The 21,985-nt window shown below is 42.4% G+C and overlaps 1 protein-coding gene across 4 annotated transcripts in view; it reads left to right on the top strand.

Moving 5' to 3' along the window:
* Positions 1–3,343: 3,343 nt before the first annotated feature.
* The window catches only part of REV1 (REV1 DNA directed polymerase), an 84,267-nt gene continuing 65,625 nt past the window's right edge, over positions 3,344–21,985 (top strand). For 2 of the 4 annotated variants that reach the window (XM_082672808.1, XM_082672806.1), the window contains exons 1-2: positions 3,447–3,459; positions 11,753–11,824. Coding sequence is in view for 1 of the 4 variants with exons in the window: in XM_082672809.1 (XP_082528935.1) it covers positions 11,797–11,824 (28 nt within the window). In the remaining 3 variants the exon portion in view is untranslated. Of the gene's footprint in view, positions 3,460–11,752; positions 11,825–21,985 lie in introns of all 4 variants that reach the window. The other 2 variants (XM_082672809.1, XM_082672807.1) reach the window with 2 other exon arrangements.

Raw genomic sequence — 21,985 nt, 5'->3', positions numbered from 1 at the left:
AAAACCCATTCATATACGTTGTGGGGCCCTTCATGCTCTGACCCTTTCTTACCTCTCCAACCTCCTTTTTCAGCACACCCCCCATCCCCCTCTATACTTCACACTTCGAAGTTTCTGGAATGTTCCCTGTTCTCCATCCCTTTTCTGCCTTTACAGATGTTGCTCCTTCCATGGGCAGTGGTACCCCACTAGTCTCCTAGTCCTTACTGAGATGTCATTCTCTCTAGGAAGCCTCCCGGACACCCTTCCTATGTCCTCCATAGAACAGTCTCTGGAAGCAGCCCTGAGCCTATCTGGCAGGCACGTGGTACTTATTTGCTTCCCTCACTACAATGGAAACTTTTTGAGGATGGGACGTGCATTTTGTTCACTGTTGACGTGACAGTGACTGGCATTCAGAATGCTCATTATAACCAATTATTTAATCATCCTGAATTATGGGAACTATGTTGTTTAAATATGTTGGATTTGTTCCAGGACCCCCATGGATACCCAAATCCCCAGATGCTCAAGTCCCTTATATAAAATAGTGTGGTACAGTCAGGCTAATGTATCCAGGGTTCTGCATCAGTGGGTTCAGCCAATTCCAGATGGAATCCTGCCCTTATGGAGGGCCGACAGTATATATACCTGTCCGTGGACTTTCTTTACTCTGTAAAGACAGATACTGTTTTTAGAAGAATTAAGTTTTGGTAAGCCAATGCTGGTTCCAATTTCCTTTCTAAGTTTCAGTGGGCTTGTGCTCATTCTTGTTATTATTTCGTCTTTCAGCACAAATTGCCTTGTAACATAAAAGCATATATTGCCTTGTAACAGTCATCAAGATCACTCTTTCCTAAGAGCAAAGCACGAGTTACAGTGTGTATTTCACCCAAGGGACTTGAGTACAAATCTTTGTTTTTTAGTGGTTTCATGTTCTTTTTTTTCCTGTTTTTGGTATTTGAGAGACTAGATGTGGATCTTTCCGACAAATGTTTACTGCTGGATACCGAGGTTAAAAGATAACAGATCCATGTCCTTACCCAGGGCTGTCCCTGCAAGGGTCACGGGTCTGCACTTTCATAGGATCTTGAGATGTCAGTAATATTAGACGTTTCAAAAATGATTTTTAATGATGTTCAGAAAAGAGGAATAAGGTGCAGTGCCCCCCAAAGTTCTCCCCCATGTGTGGGAGTCCAGAGTAGACATCTCAGCTGCTTTACCCAAAGGTCAGGCCAACTCCCCTTAGCCTGGGAAAGACAGTCCTCATGAGAATAAATGGAAGTAAATAAATGAGTGAATGAATGTAGGTGATAACAGAATATTCTAGAATGGGCGAAAAGAAAACTTTAGCAAAGATTCTGGGGTTTATTCTTTATCTCTCTTTTTATCCTATTGTATCTAGAGAGCAACCTGATTTTTTTTTTTCCCTTATCAGAGACTGCCTACTAATTTGCACTAAAATGCAGTTAATACTGTCTTACTATATTCTGTAAAGGTGTTGCCAAGGTCAGTTAGCTCAGCGTCTGTGTTTCTTTCTTGAGAAAATAAAGAAAACAACAATAACAACAACAAGAACCTTTGACTCAAATAGGAGTGTGAAAAAATTGAAATACGACGGTATTTTTTCCAGTAGAGTCCACAGATCGTTCTTCAATTTGAAAATCGAGTTTTGCCATTTCATGTTAGTGAAATACTGACATTTAGAGAGATGCATTAAAAAAACATAATTAAGGGCTTCCCTGGTGGTGCAGTGGTTGAGAGTCCGCCTGCCGATGCAGGAGACACGGGTTCGTGCCCCGGTCCGCGAACATCTCACATGCCGCGGAGCGGCTGGGCCTGTGAGCCATGGCCGCTGAGCCTGCGCTTCCGGAGCCTGTGCTCCGCAACGGGAGAGGTCACAACAGTGAGAAGCCCGCGTACCGCAAAAAACAAAAACAAACCAAAAAAAAACCCCCCATAATTAAGGGGCTGCCACTGTTTTTCTGTGGCATCTCAGCAGATGATACCCTGATGTTGCAGCTGGCAACTGTTTGTGAGTCTATTGAAATGACGCTGTTTGTATTAAATTATGACGTTTCAGAAAAGCATGCAACGTGATTTTGTAGGGTTAGAGACAAGAATACTGAGGTTGAAGTGCATTTATAGAAGTCTATAAAGTGGCAAAAACGAAGGGGCTCGAAAAAAGAAACAAAGTCATTTGGATATTTTCTAAATTACCAGTAAACGAGCCTCAGCTCTGCAAAATCAATTTTGAAACGAGTACTAATTGTTTCCTACGCACTTGCAAACTCTTCAAGCCTCTCAGGTAAGGGAAAAAGGGGGGAAAGTGTCAAGCCTTTGCAGGGAGGTTCGCTTCATGTTTGTGCATTACAACAATAAAGACTATTATAATAGCGATGTGGGATCTCCAGGCAAACCGACATTGCCAAGAGGGGGAAAATGGTCCTTAGGCAACAATTGTCTTTTGCCAGAAGGCCCTCAATTAAAATTGCATTTAAGCACACATAATGTATGTTTTTTTGTTTGTTTTTACAGTAGTAGCAAATTGCTTTCGCGTGTTATCCCAGTGCTGCATGTGAGATGGGACACCTGCCGCAGGTTTACGAATATCCAGGTGCAATGGAGGGCGGGACTCATCGCGCAAGGAATGATGTTCACGCCCCAGAGCTGGCAACGCTTAAACCCCGCGGCGCAGCGTTCATTCCCACTAACCTCTGTGGGCCTTGATTCCCGGTCGCTCCCTGACACAGCAAAGTGTCAGTTCACGTGTGTCCCTTCCTCCACTAGATGTCACTGTAAGTCAACCGCTCGTGGCGGGGGACCTGGGTGTTTTACGGATCTTCCAGGGTTATTAAGCATGGTGGGTCCCTGAACTAGTGTCCTCCCGGACTGGGGAGTGCAGCGCGGGGCCGGGACTCGCAGAGACGAGGACAGCGCATCAACCCTAGCGGGAGGCTCGCAGGTCTCGGGGTGCAAAGCGGGCGCCGCGATGCAGAAGGCGGGCCGGCTCCGCGCTCCTCTCCGCCCCCGCGAGCGAGACGGTCACGTGCAGCGGAGGCGCTGACTCCCGAGGGCGGGCCTGGGAGGGGCGCCGCGCCCGCGGTTCGGAGTCGCCCAGGGCTAGGAGCGAGGTGGGCGCTTGCGCAGCGCGAGCCGGGGCCGGGACCGCCGTGGGCAGGGAAGGGCGGGGAGGAGCCTGGGAGCGCGCCGGCCGCCGGAGGGGGAGGGGCGGGGCGGAGCCGCGGCGCGCGCGCCCGTTGGAGGGGGAGGGACAGAGCAGCCACCGGGCGCGCTCAGGGCGGCCGCCGCGAGCTTGGGGCGAACGTGGACCGCGGCGCGGCGGTGTGACTCCTTACCCGGCCCTTCTCCCCGCCCCCGGCGAGGGCACCGTGCGGCGGCAGCGGCGGCGGCGCCGGGGCCAGCGAGGCCGGAGGAGGCGGCTGTGCCCGGGCATGGTGGTCTGGGGCAACGCGAAAGGTGAGCGACCCCCGGGCCGGCGGCGGGGTTGGGGGCGGGGTGGGACCGGCCTCGCGTCGCCGGGCGGCGGCCCGAGCGCGGGCGGCCTCAGGCGGGGCGGGGGCGGCGCGCCGGCCCGGCTCCCGCGGCCCTTGGTTCGCGGCCTGGGCGGCCCGCGGCGCCCGGAGCGCGGCCGCTGCCGGGTTATGTAACGCGTGACCTCCCCTTCCCCCTCCGCCATGGCGCAGCCGGCCCGCCGCCCGCGCTCGGCCGCCCGCTGAGGCGCCGCGCCGACGACTCGCGCCCGCGGCCCTGCTCGCCGGCCCCGCTCGGACCGCGCCATTCATTCATGCGCGCGGGCTGCCGGCCGGGGCCACGCGCTGGATGCTCCGCCCGGCCTCTCGCCGCGGCGTCTTCCCCGTGACCCCGCATCCCCCCACCCCTTGCCCCGCGTCGGATCCCGGCATCGGTGTCGGACTATCCGAAGGCAATTTTTACTCACTTATTTTTTCCTTGTTACTTATCTGTTCACTGATATGCAGAGCTCCTTTCCCCAACTGTCCTGGCAAGTGCCCGTTTCCCACTTCACTCCTTGTGAAAATGATTCAGCACCTGTGCAGACGGAAAGGGCCCTTTCCTTATGTTTCCCTGCTCTTTTTACCGAAACCCAGTTTGTAAAGAAATACCTTAGTGTATCACTCATTAGTTGACCCCCCACCCACCTGATTTAAAAGAAAAAAAATTGCAGGTGGTGTAAGCCTGCTGTTTCTATCTTCTACATCTTTTCAGGTCACGTCCAGCATAGAAATGGTATCATTTAAGTGAAAATAACAAGACTAGCACATATCATCAAAGGGCTTGTAACTAACTGGTAAGGACTTGATGTAGCGATTCTTAATTCTGTCTGTCTCCCCGGCCTCTCCACTATCGTCTTCCAGAATTAGCCATTTCCGCTTTAGGGTAGGACAGAGGATAACCGTGGTTCTTCCTGTGAACTTCGCGGTAACCCGTCCTGTGGGGTATACCGTTTACCTGCTTTCCAGACTTCCATCTCAGCTTTCCCACGTAGCCTTGTCTTAGCCGGAGCAGGTACTGCGGGCGTGTAGTTCCCTCCCTGTACTTCCTAGACTCTTGGAAGCGCACCTAGCGTCCCTCTTTCTCCAGCGATCCTTCCCTGGTCTAGAAGGATCTCCATTCACTTCTTAGGCTGTTTTTTTTGCCACTTCTCATGTGTTATGATGATTATCTTTTTATCCGTATCCTCTTTTTCTCTATCTCCAGGTCTTTTGTGGGCAGAATCTGTACCAAACTTGTCATAGAACATTACTCCTATTTCATGGTAAACAATACGTATTTAAGTGTTTTTTTTTTAAGGCAGGAATCACTCTTTTAGGACTAATTTCTTTGAAACCTCAAGTAGTAAATATGTTTTCAAAATAATGTGTTTGAATATGTAAGATCACTCCATTTTCTCCAACCCCAACTTCAAAACTCAGATTCTGTGTAAGAGAAAGAAACCCGTCCCCACCAGCAACAAGCTAGTCACTAATAACAGAGACTACATGTAATGTATATTTTATAGTCCTTTCTTTCATAGCTGCTGTAGTAGGAAGATAAGAACTTCAGAGTTAGATGTAGATTTAAATTCTAGCTCTACCCATTACTAGCTGTGTTCTTGGACAATTTAAGTTACTAATAGCTCTGATTTTTTTCTCATTTGTATAACGAAGATATTTCCTACCTTGGGTAACTGAGGATTAAATGAGCTCTTAAATGTAAGGCATCTAGTGAGTCCCTGGTACACAGTGGTGCTCCATAAATACAAATTCCCTTTGGTATACCTTTTTATTGCAGTTCACAGTCTAGAATGAGCTGGGATGTGCTGAGACAAAGCATAAGAAAGCTAATCACAAGAGGTGATAGGTACCTCTTCTTGTCTCCAAATAAATGAAGAAGCCCTAAACTAAGGAGCAGTAAAGCTCTTTCTGCTTCTCAAGAATGTATGAGTGTATGTGACATATTGTAATAAATCCTGGAGTATATTAAATAGAACATTTATAAATGAAGGAAATACCTTTTAATCTTACTTTCCTTCTATAACAGCTCCCACTAAAGCATTAACATGGATATTAAAAAGAATCTATGGGACATGAGGAAGGAGGAATATTAAAAAAGTCTTTTTCAGGGGCAATTAGGTTGCATGCTCTCCTTTTTAGTATCTCATCTACTTATGAACAGTACGGGAATCCTAGTCTGAGTTCAAGTATGTCTCCCTTAGACTGTTGCAACAGTACCTTCCCCGGTGTCCCTATTTCTGTCGCTCCCTTCCCAACTGATCCCCACATAACAGAATGATCTTTTTAAACACTTTTTTTAATCTTTTTAAATAAATCATATTGTCACTCTCTTGGTGAAAACCCTCCAAAAGCTTCCTGTTACCCTTAGAATTGAATCAGAACTTTTTGCCGTTTCTCGAACAAACCGAACTGTTCCTCTCTTGGGGGTGTTACGCTTGCTGTTCTTTTAGTTGGGCCACCCCTTCCTCCTGGTGGCTGTCTTGCTCAGATGTCATCACATCAGAGTGATCTCTTTTCTGATCCCTACAATAGAAGCCAGCCCCTCTCTCTGTCACTTTTGATTCATTTTGCTTTATTTCTCTTCACAGCATTTATTACGAGGCAGAGATACACTCTTCACTCACTTACCCATTTCTCCCATAAGACTTGTTTGTTCCAAAGCCTCTCCCCCCCTGGAGGGCAGAGGCCTTGTCTGACTTGTTCATGACCCTGTCTCTGGTGCTTAGAAGGGTGCTTGGCACATAGTAGGCTCTCAGTAAAACTTAAGTGAATTAAGTGAATGAGTGGTATAGTTAATTTAAACATTAGTTCTGGAGTCAGACAGCCAGGGTCAGAATCCTGGCTCCTACCATTTACTGATTGTGTGGCCTTGGGCTAGTTAATATCTTTTGGTGCCTTAGTTTGCTCATCTGTAAGATGGGACAGTAATACCTACTTTTTACGATTATGGTAAGAAATAATTGAGTTAATGTATATAAAGTTCTTAGAACAGGGTTATTTCACAGTTTTGAAAACCAGTACTTGAAATTAGCTTGGAGTATTCACTTAGGACTTTGTGTTTTTGTGTGAGATTAAAAATGCAAGCATTGAATTTTATCTTTACTACTTTTACTGAATTTTTCTGGGCACCAAAGTTATATTTATGGAACTCCTTTTTAAAATAAATACATTTTGTGGATGTCTAGAACGGATTAAAAAATAAACTGCTAAGAATGGTGACCGGTATTCGGTCTTAATGTGTAAGTCAGCTTTTTTTTTTTTATTTATTTTTTTTGCGGTACGCAGGCCTCTCACTGTTGTGGACTCTCCCGTTGCGGAGCACAGGCTCCGGAAGCACAGGCTCAGCGGCCATGGCTCACGGGCCTAGCCGCTCCGCGGCATGTGGGATCTTCCCGGACCGGGGCACGAACCTGCGTCCCCTGCATCAGCAGGCGGACTCTCAACCACTGTGCCACCAAGAAAGCCCTAAGTCAGCTTTTTTATTCTTAGATCTGTGGAAGATGCTAAGAGTGATTATCTCAACAGCTGCCCACGGGAGTGGCTTTTATATATTTCCCTTTGAAGTTCAGCTAGAGATGTAATTGTGGTGATGAAAGGACTTGCTGGAGGCTGAAGACAGGAAAATCCTTGAGATACAGTTGAAGTATGAGTCCTGTAGTAGTTGGGAAAGGAAAGATGTTTTACCATCTTTAGTGTGTTCAATTTCTGCCTTCTTTCATTATGGGTTGCCCACCCCCAAACTGTATTCGTAGAAACTAAGCTGCCTGTGGTGATTGCCCTTGCATAATACCAGTTATCTTTACTTAGTCCACTGGTCCTTAGTAAAATGCCTCTTTGTAGGAGCATTGTTTTATTTCATTTCTCAGTCTGAACTTTAGTCAATAGGATCCTAAACTTTGGGCCTTAAACTTAAAAAAAAAAAAATCACAATACTGCTCTGTGTAACATTTGTTACAAAGTTTAATAATAATTGCTAAATCATTAAATATTTACTGTTGTGTCTGGCTCTTTGCTTAGTGCAGGGTCTCATTTAATCTTCACAACCACTGGGTCAGGTGGACACAGTTTTAAAGAAACAGATTTAGAGAGATGATGCTAATTGGGCAGGTCACACAGGTGAGAAGGAAGCCAGGATTTCAGTCTGCTTCCACCTGATTCCATAACCCAAGGTCACATCCACTTTGCTATGAGGCAGGTCGAAACAAGGTTTCTGTTTGGAAACTTGCGTTGTGTTTCATCACGTTATTTGTATGTGTTGTTCTTCTTTACTACTGGCAGTTTTATAGTTTTATGGCTGTTTTTTTCTTTTCTTTTTCTTTCTTGTTTTTTGGCTCTGACTACGACAGATCTTCCACAACTTAGAATGGAATTACTTTCAATTAAACCCATCGTAAGTTAAAAATGTTGTAAGTAAAAATGCATTTAATACACTTAACCTACTGGACATCGTAGGTTAGACTAGCCTACCTTAAACGTGCTCAGAACACTTACATTAGCCTATAGTTGGGCAAAATCAAGTAAGACAAAGCCTATTTTATAATAAAGTGTTGAACATCTCGTGTAACTTATTTAATACTCTACTGAAAGTGAAAAACGGAATGGTTGTAAGTGTATCAGTGGTTCCTCCTCCGGGTCGCGTGGCTGACTGGGAGCTGTAGTGCTGCTCCTGCCCAGCATCACGAGAGAGTACTGTACCGATATCTCTGGCTCCAGAAGAGATCAAAAGTCAAAGCACGGTTTCTGTTGGACGTGTATCACTTTGGCACCACCATAAAGCCAAAAAATTGTAAATCGAAGCATCGTAAGTTAGGAACCATCTCTACTATACTTAAATGTCTATTTTTTATGAGTGTGAAACATTTTAATAGGTTGATGATATGCAAAATCATTTTTTCCTTATTAAATCATTAAAAATAAGGCAGCATCATGTGTGTCGTGGTAGGTCAGCTTTGTAATTAGTTTGAAAAGGTTTTGCATGTAATAGAGGTGATGCCTCAGATTTAGGAAAACATGAATGTATTTAAATTTGCTTAAGGCCAAAAGAAATTTCAGGTAGCAAGTAAATACATGTGTTTCTGCCGATCATGGAGCGAATCTTTATTATTTTTGTTTTTAGTAAGGAAGGACTCATTGGTGTGGAGCGTTTTTACACAATGCTAAGTTTTAATGATTTTTGACATCTACTTGTGACACTTCAAAAATATGAAGAATATCTAAATTATGAGTTGTTGACTTCTCAACACTTAAGTAGATTCAGAATGCCAGTGCTAGGATGAACCCTATAGATTCTGTAGGCCATGCCCCTGTATTTTCCCTGAGGAAAAATGAGACCCAGAGAATCATCTGATGATCGAGGAGAAACAGGACCAGAATCTAGGGTTTTGTGGGGTGGGTTTGTTTGTTTTAATACTTAAAGCCATTTTTTCCTCTGCTACACTAAACTGCCCCCTTCATCATGCAGGGTAAGACCAGCGTATGCTTAGTATCTTATGTTCAAGAGGGTAGAGAATTGAGCGATATATTCATGTAAACTTGTGATTTAAAGTCATGAGGTTTTTTTTTTAATCATTGGATTTAAAGTAATAGAAACGATTCTGTAATGTAGTTAGAAATTATGCTTTCTCATTCCCGTAGGCCGGTAACTGTCTTATGCACATAGGATGGTTTAACAAGCTTTTTAAAGACCTGATCTTTAAAGATCAGATCTTGTGGCTTTATCCTTAAATTAAAAGATTAGTTAGGGATGGGCAAAAAAGTTGGTTGTGATGTGAACAGTTTTTACTTGAGCCCAGTATCTGACTAACCAAAATGTTGTCTGTTGCTTTCAGTCATGCCTGATCAGAACCAAGACTAAAACGAGCTCTTGGGAAGTTTAGTCAGAAAATAGTAGCTGAATTTTACATTTTCTAAACTCCATCATTTCTACACTTGAGATTGCTAATATGTTTTTATCATTTAGGCACTAGTCTTAGTTACATAATTGAAATTATGATTTAGATTCCTTACTCTTAAATGCTTTTCATCAAATTTCTCAATTTTATCTTACAATAAGCTGTATTTCTAGATGACTTACTGCCTATTTAAGCCTTTTTAATATAAATTTATTTATTTGTTTATTTTTGGCTGCGTTGGGTCTTCATTACTGCACGCAGGCTTCTCTAGTTGTGGCGAGCGGGACTACTCTTTGTTGTGGTGCGTGGGCTTCTCGTTGCAGTGGCTTCTCTTGTTGCAGAGCACAGGCTCTAGGCATGCGGGCTTCAGTAGTTGTGGCACACGGGCTCAGTAGTTGTGGCTCACGGGCTCTAGAGTGCAGGCTCAGTAGTTGTGGCGCATGGGCTTAACTACTCCAAAGCATGTGGTATCTTCTGAGACCAGGGATCAAACCCGTGTCCCCTGAATTGGCAGATTCTTAACCACTGCGCCACCAGGAAAATCCCTATTTTAAGCCTTTTTAAAAATTTAAGCTGGACGATCCTGAATTTAAAAAATATTTTAACAATTTCTTCTTTAACATTTTTGAGAGCATAACCAAAAAAGTCCCTTACTTTTTTTAATGCTTTATGCCTTAAAAAGTGCTTTTGCTTGACTTTTTCTCATTCAGCTCCCATAGAGTCCTGAGAAGAGAGGTAGGGCAGTATCTCCTATTTTATAGGCACAGTGTGATTCTGGCATTAACCACCCAGTGTTAGAACAGACATCACAGGTTAAGGGCACAGTCCACCAGACTCCCCTTACTTCAGGTGCCAGCTGCAGGCTCCAGGGCTTCCAGGCCACTGCACTTCTCACCAACTGGCCACATAATTGGGAGTTCCCACAGCCCCCTCAGACTTGATAATTTGTTAGAGTGACTCACAGAACTCAGGAATGGGCTGTACTTAGAATTATCGTTTTATTATAAGGGATACAAACCAGAACCTGCCAAAGGAAGAGATATGCAAAGAGAGGTCTGGGAGGGTCCCAAACATGATGCTTCCATGTGCTCAGGACACATCATCCTCCTGTATTGGTTTATGATTACCAACCAGGGACGTTCACCCAAGCCTCAGGGTCCAGAGTTTTTATTGGATTTTTATTACATTGGCACGATTGATTGAGTCATGGGCCACAAGGTCGAATTTCATCTCCAAACCCCTTCCTTTTCCAGGAGGTCAGGCTGATAGCATATGGCTCAAAGCCAACCCTCTAATCACTTGGTTGGCCTTTCCAGCATGGCTAGCCCCATCTTGAAATGAGGGGCTTACTGGGAGTCACCTGTTAATAAAAAGATGTGTCCTAGGGGTCCACCATGGATAACAAGGAGACTCCTATCAGTTGTGAAATTCCAAGGGTTTAGAGTCTCCCAAGAACCGGGGACAAAGGCCAGCCAGCCACCCTGTTCATTAGAGAACAGTAGCTGAGGAGGTGAGAACAGATGCACAATTGTTACAGTTCAAACTAGAACACACCTCTGTAGTGGTAGCTCGGAGATCTCCAGTATACTAAAGATTGGAGCAGGTTGCATTTCAGTATATTTATGTATGTAGAAAGGTTGCCTTCTGTTGAAAATTATAGCGTTTTTTTTATCGGTATAATAGTATTTGAAACCTGGGTTGATGTTCATTTGAGGGAAATATTTTATTTATGTAAATTGTGTTGTAGGTAGGGTTATAAACTACATACTTTTTGGTATTTTTTTAAAAGCACAATAATTTCGGCTCAAAAAGTTTGATTTTGGTATTTCTTTTTGAGTTTGTAATTTTAGGCTTAGGTTATTACTACTGTTAACTGAAAGGAAATCTAAACTTAAGGTGGAGGTGTTGATAATGTATTTGTTGTTAGAGCTGTAAAAATGTTGTAGTAACTTAGTTGCCACTTTGAATTTTAGATCCTGAGTTGAAGTTACTAGCTGTTCAAGTTTACAGTGTTGAAGGTTAATAATGTTTTTTTGCATATCGTTTATGCCCAGTAGAAAATCTTACTTCCGATTGTCACTTAAAGGTTATTACATTCTCTTGGAGCTCACTGAGTGTTTCTCAGAATTAGCGTCTATTAATTCAGGCATAGAGTGCATTAAGAAGTGTCTGTTGAAGAATGTAGCATCTCCTTAGAATGTCATATCATCCTAAAAAGTAGTGGGTTTTTTGTTGTTGTTGCTTTTAATCTATGATGGGGGGTTCTTGGCATGAAGCGAGGGAAGCGAGGCCAGAAGGTAATGCACTGGCAGTTTCTTCAACATTCTACTCTGTTTTCACTTGCAGTTACACTTACCATAAGGATTTGTGAGAAAAGAGATGCGTGACAGATGGAACTGATAGCAGATCTAGAAAAGAGTGAGTTTGACCATATTTTTTGAATTGCAGTTACTCAGAAGGATTTGTTTTTAGTTATACGCCACCATGTATGCCGGTTTACCTTGTGAGTTTGGAGATCTAATGCATTGTGCGGATGCAATACATGTGATGGGGACTGCTGCCGAGACAAGTTAATAAATCTTGGTGTAGATGAGGCTGGGGAGCCAGAACCTTTCCCATCTGTGTGCAGCCATCCCATCCCCCATCATTTATATGCACAAGTTCACACTTCCTTTCCTGACTTTCACAAAGGAGGGTTCAAACTTCTTAGTATGATATTCGGGACATTCCCTCAGCTACCTTGTTAGTTCATCTATCACTGTCTCTGTGTCAGCCCCAAAATGTTGCCTTAAACATCTTTTTCTCTTTTGTTTTTGCTCGTGAATTTCCTTCTTCTTGAATTCACCCCCTCACTCCCCTCTGCCCGTTCAAATCCTACTTATTGCCCTCAGCTCAGATCCACCTTTTCAGTGAAGCCTTCTTGGATCTCTTCTCCAAGGGGAGCTTTACTGCTGTCTTCTGTGTGGTCTGTTGTGTTTTGTCGGTGCCCCTAATGTTGGCTCCTGACTGTAGTCCTATGCACATCTTTCTTCTCTAACAGGTAGCTTTGGATTGCGGTTTACACTTTACTCATCTTGAAAACTGAAAATTACAGTAAATACTCCGTGAATATGGAGTAACCTGTTAGATCAGACCTGGGATTTGCGGGGAGAGGGAGTGGGAGGCAAAGGACAGGAGACATCTCCCTCCCAGACCAACTGGGGAGTTGCCTTTATGCCTGCTGTGAAATTCTTTCTACTAGTGCACATTGTTAACAGCATTCTTTCTACATAGTATACTGTCTCATTACCTCTGAACTTCTCCGGTCCTTGTCTCTGTTCTTGGTGACCACTCTAGGTACACCACAGGCAGAATTGGTGGTTCTCAAAGTATGTGCCTCACGCCAGCAGCATCGGCATTACCTGGGAACTTTTTAGAAATACAAATTCCCAGCCCCACTCCTGACCTACAAAATGAGAAACTTGGAGTTGGGGCCCAGCAGTCGGTTTTAACACATTATTGACCGGAGACGTATCAGTACATTTTTAGAGAGTGATGCAATTAACATCACCATGCGAAGTTGTTGGAGCTTAAAATTGATCAAAGGTTCATTATACAACTTGAGACTGTCATTATGATTCACATTTTGCTCCTTTAGGTTTTTGTTCCAACCTTGTGTATATTATAAACATAAAATTTTCAAAAATGACATATTGCAAAATTTTGAGTGAAGAATTTTTCAGTGAATTTTATGCAGACACATTCTCTGATTGTCCGAGCAGCGTATATACTAATGTCTCAGAAGATAATAGTTCTTCAGAATATAGTTCTGATTCAGACGATGTGAATATTAGAGCAACAAAAAGACAAAAAAACCTTAGTGATTGATTCTGATACAGAAAGTGAAAATGAAGCTCACGATGCTGGAGAATGCTCCTTTTCTTCCACAGAAGAGTGGATTGAAGACAACATTTCACAAAAATTAGAAGCCTTTACAGGTGTGTCGGGTGTAACTATTGAATGTAATAACGCACAAAATGTTAGTGAGATAACAGAATTAATTTTTGGCCAGCCAAAATAAAAACTGCCGGGCACAGGCATTAGATTCTGCAAAAATCCCCTGGTCAGTAATGAGTTTAACAAGCCCTCTAAGTGATACTGGTGAAGACTCAAGAATGAGAACCGCTGCTCAGGATACAGCCCCCTCTTCTTTGATGTTACCTCCTTTATTCTCCAGCTGAGTTCTGTCCCTGTTTACTTGTGCTGTGGCCTTTGGAGTCTTTGATTTATTGCAACCTTGAACTTTTCTTCAGTTAACCCTTTGGCTTTCCTATGAGACTGTGCTGCCTCTCCTTAGTGAAGATCACTGGCTTTTTACTCCTTATAGATTCTTTTCTTTATCATATCATCTCCAGAATAGTCTTTTCTTTTCCTCTGTAGCCTGATCCCTACTTTTGGACATGCTGACTTTGAGATGCATGTGGGACATCCTGGTGGAGATACTTAATGAGCGATAGGAGTTCATGAAGGTGAGGGAAGGTGTTGGGAAGCCAGTTCATCTTGCCGCACCCTGGAAAGCCAGAGAAGGAGGTTCTTTGTACTTTATTAAAATGGTGTCTTCATTTCCGTTCCCATCTATGGAAATCTATAATTACAGGGAAGAAAATTATTAGTGATTCTTTTAGAACGCCTCCTTCCGCTTGTTTTCAAATGACTGATTTTGTTAGATCAGTCATTTGCAGCGGGGGAGGGGTGCGTATTTTCATTGTTACGAATAACCAAGAGGATAAGAGAGAAATTTGTTATATTAAATTGTTTGGGATAGAACATTTGCTTTTAATAAGATCAGCCTCAAACTGGGACATTACAGATGTTATGCATTTTCAGTTTTAATACAGGTTTCCCCTGCTACCTGGACGTAGAGTGTTCCTGTGAAACCTTTCTTAAGCCGAAATGGCCAAAAGCAAAGAAACCGTTACCGTAGGACTCATCTTGCTAGCGGATGCACAGAATAAACCAAGATAAAGCACAGATGCTCACAGTGACACAGTCCAAAACCATGGGGCTTGATGCTGAGGTGCTGAGCAAGGTTCCTGGGCAAGGACTGGGCGGTACCAAGGTGCTTGGGGAGGACGCTCCCTCTGCAGCAGCCTGCTGTAAGACAGGCTGAATGCTGCTTTTGCTTTGCCCTTTTTGTTTTGTAAAAGTGAAAATCTTCTTGGGGTTTCTTTTGGTTAGCGGAAACGGGGACTAATGTAGGTCTTCCATAAGAGCGAAGTGGTGTGAAGTAAGCTTTTGAAAAGTGGAGGATGCCTGTGTATCTAGACATTTTTCTTATGTATCTTATTGCTTGTCTCTCCTTTTATTTCTGCGTTGTTTATTGAAATAACTGACTCTAAGTCATAATATGAAGACAGTGAAATGCACTTAGGTTCATTAGGGTGCAGGCTAACCAGGTACCAGGGTGCAAGGCTGTGACAGAGACTTGAGAGCGCAGTGATGCAGAGAGTGAAGTAGCTCTCTCCGCTGTGATGGGGGTGGCGGTTCACAGCTGATGAACTACTGCTTGTTTTAGGTCATTCGGGGCCCAGGTTCCTTCTGTTTGCTTAGCCATCCGCTAGGGTATTGTCCTTATTTTCTTAGTTGAAGCCAAGTTACCTCACAGCTGCATTCCAAAAAAAGTAAACAACTTCCTTTAAGGATAGATGGCACAGAATTTTGTATACGTTACTCTGTTCGCATCTCTTTGGCCAGAACTTAATCACGTGGCCACTCCTGATTTAAAGGAGCTGAGGAAATGTAGCCTCTTGGCAACCCTGCTCCCCACTAAGAGGGGGTGGGAGAGGTGTTCTTTTACTAAAAGAAAGGGAGACTGAACACTAGGGGACAGTTGTCATTCTGCCACTCCAGAGTTTGGGGATCCCCAAGACCACCCTCACGTTCAGTAATTCACTAGAAGGACTCAGAGCTCTTGAAAGCTGTTGTGCTTGTGGTTATGATTTATTACAGTGAAAGGTTACAGGTTAAAACCAGCCAAAGAGAGGCATGGGGCACACAGGAGAGGTCCACGTGTGGAACTTTGAGTTGTCCTCACCACAGGAATCTGGGATGGAGGTGACTTCTGTTAATGACAACTGACAATGCCCTTGAAGTATTGCCAACCAGGGGAGCTCGCCTAAGCCTTAGTGTCCAGGGTTTGTATTGGAGTTTGGTCAAATAGATGAGGTTGACCTTCTGTCTCCAGCCTCTCAGAAGGTTGGTAGTGCATGGTCCGAAGCTTCCACCGTATATCACAAATCACATTGTTAGACTATCTGGAGTGACTCTTAGCCCCTAGATAAACAGACATTTGTCAGGCAGGACGTTCCGAGAGCAAAGGCCAGACCCCTCTTTGAGCAGGGTTAATTCTTCACTGTATAGCCACATCTGTGCATAGCCTTTGAGTTTTTTTTAACAGAGTAGCATAATATGTGTACTTTCATCTTAAAAGCCTTTTTAAAAAATGGATAGATATATAGAATCATACATTTAAAAAACTGCAAGAGACTAGAGTTTGTCAGGTCCACCTCTATCCACAAATGAAAGAACTAAGATCTGACTGCTTAAAAGGTCAGTTAAAGTTGGTAGTGTCTCTGGGTCTCTACTTCTCATGAATATGGACGTGTACAGTTGGGGTCTAGATGCAAGCTGTCTGTTGGACCTGTTTCCTCCTTAGTCCTTCTGTCACATGTATGGCAGCTACTGTTTCTGACCCAGACAGGTGCTAGGGTCAAAGCATCTGTTTTGTTGAATTGTATTAGGCTGGTTCAATTCAGTAGGAGTGTTCTTTTCAGGAGTTTATTATACTGATAGCATTGTTCGTTTCTCCACTGAAGATTTGGAGACATAGGTTTGTACAAGGTAAGTGTGATTTTGTACCACAAACCAGCCGTGCAGCCTTATCAGATATTTTATCTTAACCCTTCCATCGTAGAAGGCGCCTATGTGCAAAATAGCTAGTATTTGCCCTGCCTACTCCATGGATGTGTTTTCAAGATAAATACGATATGTAAGGACCCCTTGGAAAAATAAAAGCACTATGGAAATGTAAGATATAGTGGTGTGTTGAAATTTTTAAAATTTAAATGTTAAAAATTTAAGGAGTACTGAAAAAAAGGAAATGTAAAGTGTCAGTCAACAGGTGAATTTTTTAAAAGAAGGTGGGAATATGGTAATTTTCCCTTCCCTTTTTCTGTTTCCTGCATTTTCTCAGTTTTCTGCAGTAAACATATAGTGCTTTTATAAATCGAGAAGGAAAAACTATTTTTGAAAAGGAACACTTAACAAGACTGAATACCGAAAACACTCAGAGCAGTGTATAAACACAAATCATGAATTTGGAGGGTAATAGAGAATGCCTCAAGAAAAGATAGATCAGACTCAGTTCTAGAAAAGGCTTCAGTACCCACATGTATAATTTGTTGTTTAGAGAGTGCTGTGTATGTTGTAGCCCCTTTTATTTGGTGGGTTAAAGTTCTTTGAAGTCTGTGTTTGTTTGGTGTTGATCAAAATGGTATCATATAGTACAGGAATTGTTTAACTGTGCATAAAAAATTGATAATAGGAAAATGCTTCAGTATACTGAAGGTGAAGAGACCAAGTTAAAAAAATTTTTTAAGGGTTCTATTACACTAGGAATAATGTTTGGTCTAAATATTTTGACATTTTATTTTTTTATATGTTTTTCAAAGGTATTTTAAATACATGAAATACATGCTGTATTATGATATAAACTTGTCAGCTAGGTTTAGAATCCCTAAAAACCAGTATATGGTGAAGACAAAAGATTGTTACAAAGGCACAATAATGCCCTTCACACAGGTGTCTGATTGTTGTTTTTAATACCTTGGTGAAAGTCTCTTCAAAGTCAAAACCTGACTACTATGTAGGTGGGTCTAGAAGAAGGTTCTGATTCCCTGGGTTTTGAGATTCAAGAATCTCCATTGTGCTCTAATAACTTCAGTGGTCTGAGAACTATAGCCTTAGACAATGATGGTCTCTAAGGTTGAACCAAAACAAAACCTCAAAACAGCTGTTTATCTGGTATTGAAGCCTTCAGCATTTAAGGACAGATGAGAGCCCAGTGGAGCAGCTTTGTTAAACTTTGTCAGTGACTGTGTCCTAGCACTTCATTTACTTTGTCACTCATGAGGAGGATACTTGGCCCTAGTAAATTCGTTTTGCACATGGCCTCCCACTGCCCTCCCCAGGAAAAAAATCCCAGATGTGCTATACAAGTGTCCTGGAGAAGGACAGCCTGCTTCTGAGCTTTGTATCCTAAGTGGACATCCCGGTTACCCCCTTCCCTGCAGCTAACCAGTCCCTGTGAACCCAGTTGCCAGTGTCAGAGTCCTTTTTTTAAACTTTCTTTATTTTTAAAAATATATTTTAAAAAGTTTTAGTTGTGGTAAAATGCATATAACATACAATTTACCATCTTCACCATTTTTAAGTGTGGCATTAAGTATGTTCACACTGTTGTGTAACCATCACCACCATCTGTCTTCCCAGAATGCTTTTCACCTTGCATAACTGAAACTGTACCTGTTAAACAGTAGCTCCCTGCCCTCCCAGCCCCTGGCAGCCACCCTTCTGCTTTCTGTCTCTGTGAATCTTACCACTGTAGATACCTTATATAGGCGGAATAATATGGCATTTGTCTTTTTGTGACTGGCGTATTTCACTTAGCATAATGCCCTCGAGGTCCATCCATGTTGCAGCATTTGTTGGAATTACCTTCCTTTTTTTTTTTGAATTTTATTTTATTTATTTTTTTAGTACTACCTTCCTTTTTAAGGCTGAATATTGTTCCACTTTATGTATATACCGCACTTTGTCTATCCATTCATCCATCTGTGGACACTTGGGTTGCTTCTGTCTTTTGGCATTTGGGAATAATGCTGCTGTGAACATGGGTGTACAAATATCTTGAGACCTTGCTTTCAAGCCTTTTGGGTGTGTACCCAGAAGTGGAATTGCTGGATCATACGGCAGTGCTATTTCTAATTTTTTGAGGAACCACCATAGCATTTTCCATAATGGCTACACCATTTTACATTCCCACCAACAGTGCACAAGAGTTCCAGTTTTTTCACATGCACGTTAACACTTATTTTGTTTTTTTTTGGTTTTTTTTTTGATTGTAGCCATCCTAATGGGTATGAGATGTTATCTCGTGGTTTCAATTTGCATTTCTCTAATGGTTAGTGATGCTAAGCATCTTTTCATAGGCTTAATGGCCATTTGTATATTTTCTTTAAAGAGATGTCTATTTAAATTTTGTGTCCATTTTTTAATCAGTGTATTTGTTTTTCATTAAGTTGTAGCACTTCTTTATATATTCTGGATATTAGTCCCTTTTCAGGTAGATGTTTTAAAATATCTCCTCTCATTCTGTGAGTTGCCTTTTGCTCAGTTGATTGTGCCTTTTTGATACACATTATAAAATTTTGGTATGGTCCAATTTATTTTTTTCTTTTGTTGCCTATGCTTTGGTGTCATCCAAGAAATCATTGCCAAATCCAATGTCATGAAGCTTTCTCCTATGTTTTCTTCTAAGAGCTTCATAGTTTTAGGTCTTACATTTAGGTCTTTGATCCATTTTCAGTTAATTTTTGTATATGGTGTACGTTAAGGGTCCAACTTTATTCTTTTGCCTGTGGATATTCAGTTTTTCCAACTTCATTTGTCAAAAAGACGGTGCTTTCCCCCATTGAATGGTCCTAGAGAAGTCCTTTTAAATACACAGGTCCCTGGGATGGGTCATACCTTAAGCCAGTTATTAAGCAGTTTCTTAATTGTTAGCAGAGAATTGACAGCTAACTAAGGTAGAGAAGGAGGCCCTGAAGAAGGAAAAAAGAGGTGTTGAGCAGCGATGTGGTGGGAGCTGCAAGTAAACTTGCTTTATTGTGGCCTTGCCTGGTGATGGTCTGTGTGGCTGCGCGTGCTTTTCTCTGCATTTGTGGAGCATTCATGGATGAGTATGCTACCATAATATGCACATTCATTCTTCCATTGTGTATTCATTTCTGTATTCCAGTTCATTCAGCAACTATTTCTTTTTTTCCTGATAAATTTTTTTTCTTGTTTACTTCTATTTTTTTAACATTTTGAAGAGTGTGGCCCATTTATTTATTTATTTATTTATTAACATCTTTATTGGAGAATTGCTTTACAATGGTGTGTTAGTTTCTGCTGTATAACATAGTGAATCAGCTACACATATACATATATCCCCATATCTCCTCCCTCTTGCATCTCCCTCCCACCCTCCCTGTCCCACCCCTCTAGGTGGTCACAAAGCACTGAGCTGATCTCCCTGGGCTATGCAGCTGCTTCCCACTAGCTATCTGTTTTACATTTGGTGGTGTATATATGTCCATGCCACTCTCTCACTTCGTCCCAGCTTGCCCTTCCCCCTCCCCGTGTCCTCAAGTCCATTCTCTACGTCTGCATCTTTATTCCTGTCCTGCCTCTAGGTTCTTCAGAACCTTTTTTTTTTTTTAGATTCCATATATAGTTGTTAGCATATGGTATTTGTTTTTCTCTTTCTGACTTACTTCACTCTATGACAGACTCTAGGTCCACCCACCTCACTACAAATAACTCAATTTCGTTTCTTTTTATGGCTGAGTAATATTCCATTGTATATATGTGCTGCATGTTCTTTATCCATTCATCTGTCGATGGACACTTAGGTTGCTTCCATGTCCTGGCTGTTGTAAATAGAGCTGCAGTGAACATTGGGGTGCATGTATCTTTTTCAGTTATGGTTTTCTCAGGGTATATGCCCAGTAGTGGGATTGCTGGGTCATATGGTAGTTCTATTTTCAGTTTTTTAAGGAACCTCCATACTCTTCTGCATAGTGGCTGTATCAATTTACATTCCCACCAACAGTCAGCAACTATTTCTTAAGTAACTGTTAAATGAAGATAAGATAAACCCATACATGTACATATGGCTAGATTAATGAGACTGAATAAAAGCCACTCACTTTCATTACTTAATTAATAGTCAATATACTTGAGAGTTACGAATATGAAAGCAACAGATTAACACTGACGAATATGTATTTGGGCATTTTCTGGGTATGTAGTGGGAATTTTTCTGGTGTGTGATGAACTGTTCAGAACCTTACAATGTTAATAATTCTATTACAAATAGATAAATAGGACTTTAGCATGAAAATGATTTCTCTTGGTGATTAGTATCATTCTGTGGGGAGATATTAAAATCTACCAGTAATCATAGTAAAGAAGACAGAATGAAGTTCTTTTTAGTGGGATTTGACTAACCTCTTAAGATGCACATTGGAAGTCCAGAGTGAACTGGTGACAGTGCGTGCCAGCAAATATGAAATTGAGTTGTGGGAAAGTGTGCATCAATAATTTCCATATAGTTTTTAGTAAGCAGGATCTTCCTGGCACTCTTCATAGCGTTTTGAACATCCCTGTGGAGAGCATGAGAGAGTCAGGAAATCTTTTGCATTGTGGGCACCCAGGGCCCCTGGGCTCACAGAGCTGCTCTCCTGTTTGCCTTGCAATTGCCTCCTCTGGCAGCTGCTGTTCTGTGTAGACATGGGGGGGCGGGGTGGGACTGCAATGATGCCTCTCATGTGGTGTCTTTCTAATTTCATTACTTGAGGCCTAATAGGTATAGGTGCGTTTAGCTTAGTACCTTTCAAGGGCTGGGACATATCCAGCACATTTTGTAGAGTCGCATATAGGAACACAGAACAGAGCCGAAGTCTTTAGACTTAGTTTTTAGTTCATTAGTTTTGGTTTCAGTCTTTTTTTTTTTAATTAATTAATTTATGGCTGCATCGGGTCTTAGTTGCAGCACACAGCATCTTTAGTTGCAGCGCGTGGGCTCAGTAGTTGCGTTGCACGGGCTCTCTAGTTGCCCCACGGCATGTGGGATCTTAGTTCCCTGACCAGGGATTGAACCGTCGTCCCCTGCATTGCAAGACGATTCTTAACCACTGGACCGCCCGGGAAGTCCCTCAGTCTTTTTCAATTTGAGCTTTTTCTTTTAAGACTACCTTAATCAGACCCCAAGTAATCTGAAACTTATAAAAGGAGGGTTGCTAAAGTTGCAGTGGGTTTAGGGAGTGGAACCGTCCCTGCTTGCTGTTTTTACCCCCAACTCTTGTTTCCTCCCGCACATCCACCCTGACTACAGTTCACAGCCTGTGGGATTCCGAGGAGCACTAAGCAGACTTTGTTTTGTAGCTGAGGAGTCCACGGTGCTTTTGGACTCATCCCAGGTCATGTAGCCAGGCAGCACAGTTGGGCTGGCATTAGAGCCCAGGTCTTGAGTCACTGAATCTATTGTGTTGTAGACCAGAGGTAGCTTATTTAAAATAACAACGTTTGTATTTTATAGTCTTCAAACGGTTTCCACATAGGTGGTCTCATTTGATTTTCACTCTGTGGCCTAGCAAGGTAGATTTGTATAGTAGTAGCTAATGTTTATTCAGGGACTACCCTAAATACTAGTAGGAATCAGGGTACTTTTGCATACATGAATTCATTTATTCATTTTTTTAAACTAATTTTTAA

This window comes from Grampus griseus (genome assembly GCF_964374135.1).
Source record: "Grampus griseus genome assembly, chromosome: 15".
NCBI lineage: Eukaryota > Metazoa > Chordata > Mammalia > Artiodactyla > Delphinidae > Grampus > Grampus griseus.
This window is presented reverse-complemented; position numbering and strand designations above follow the sequence as displayed.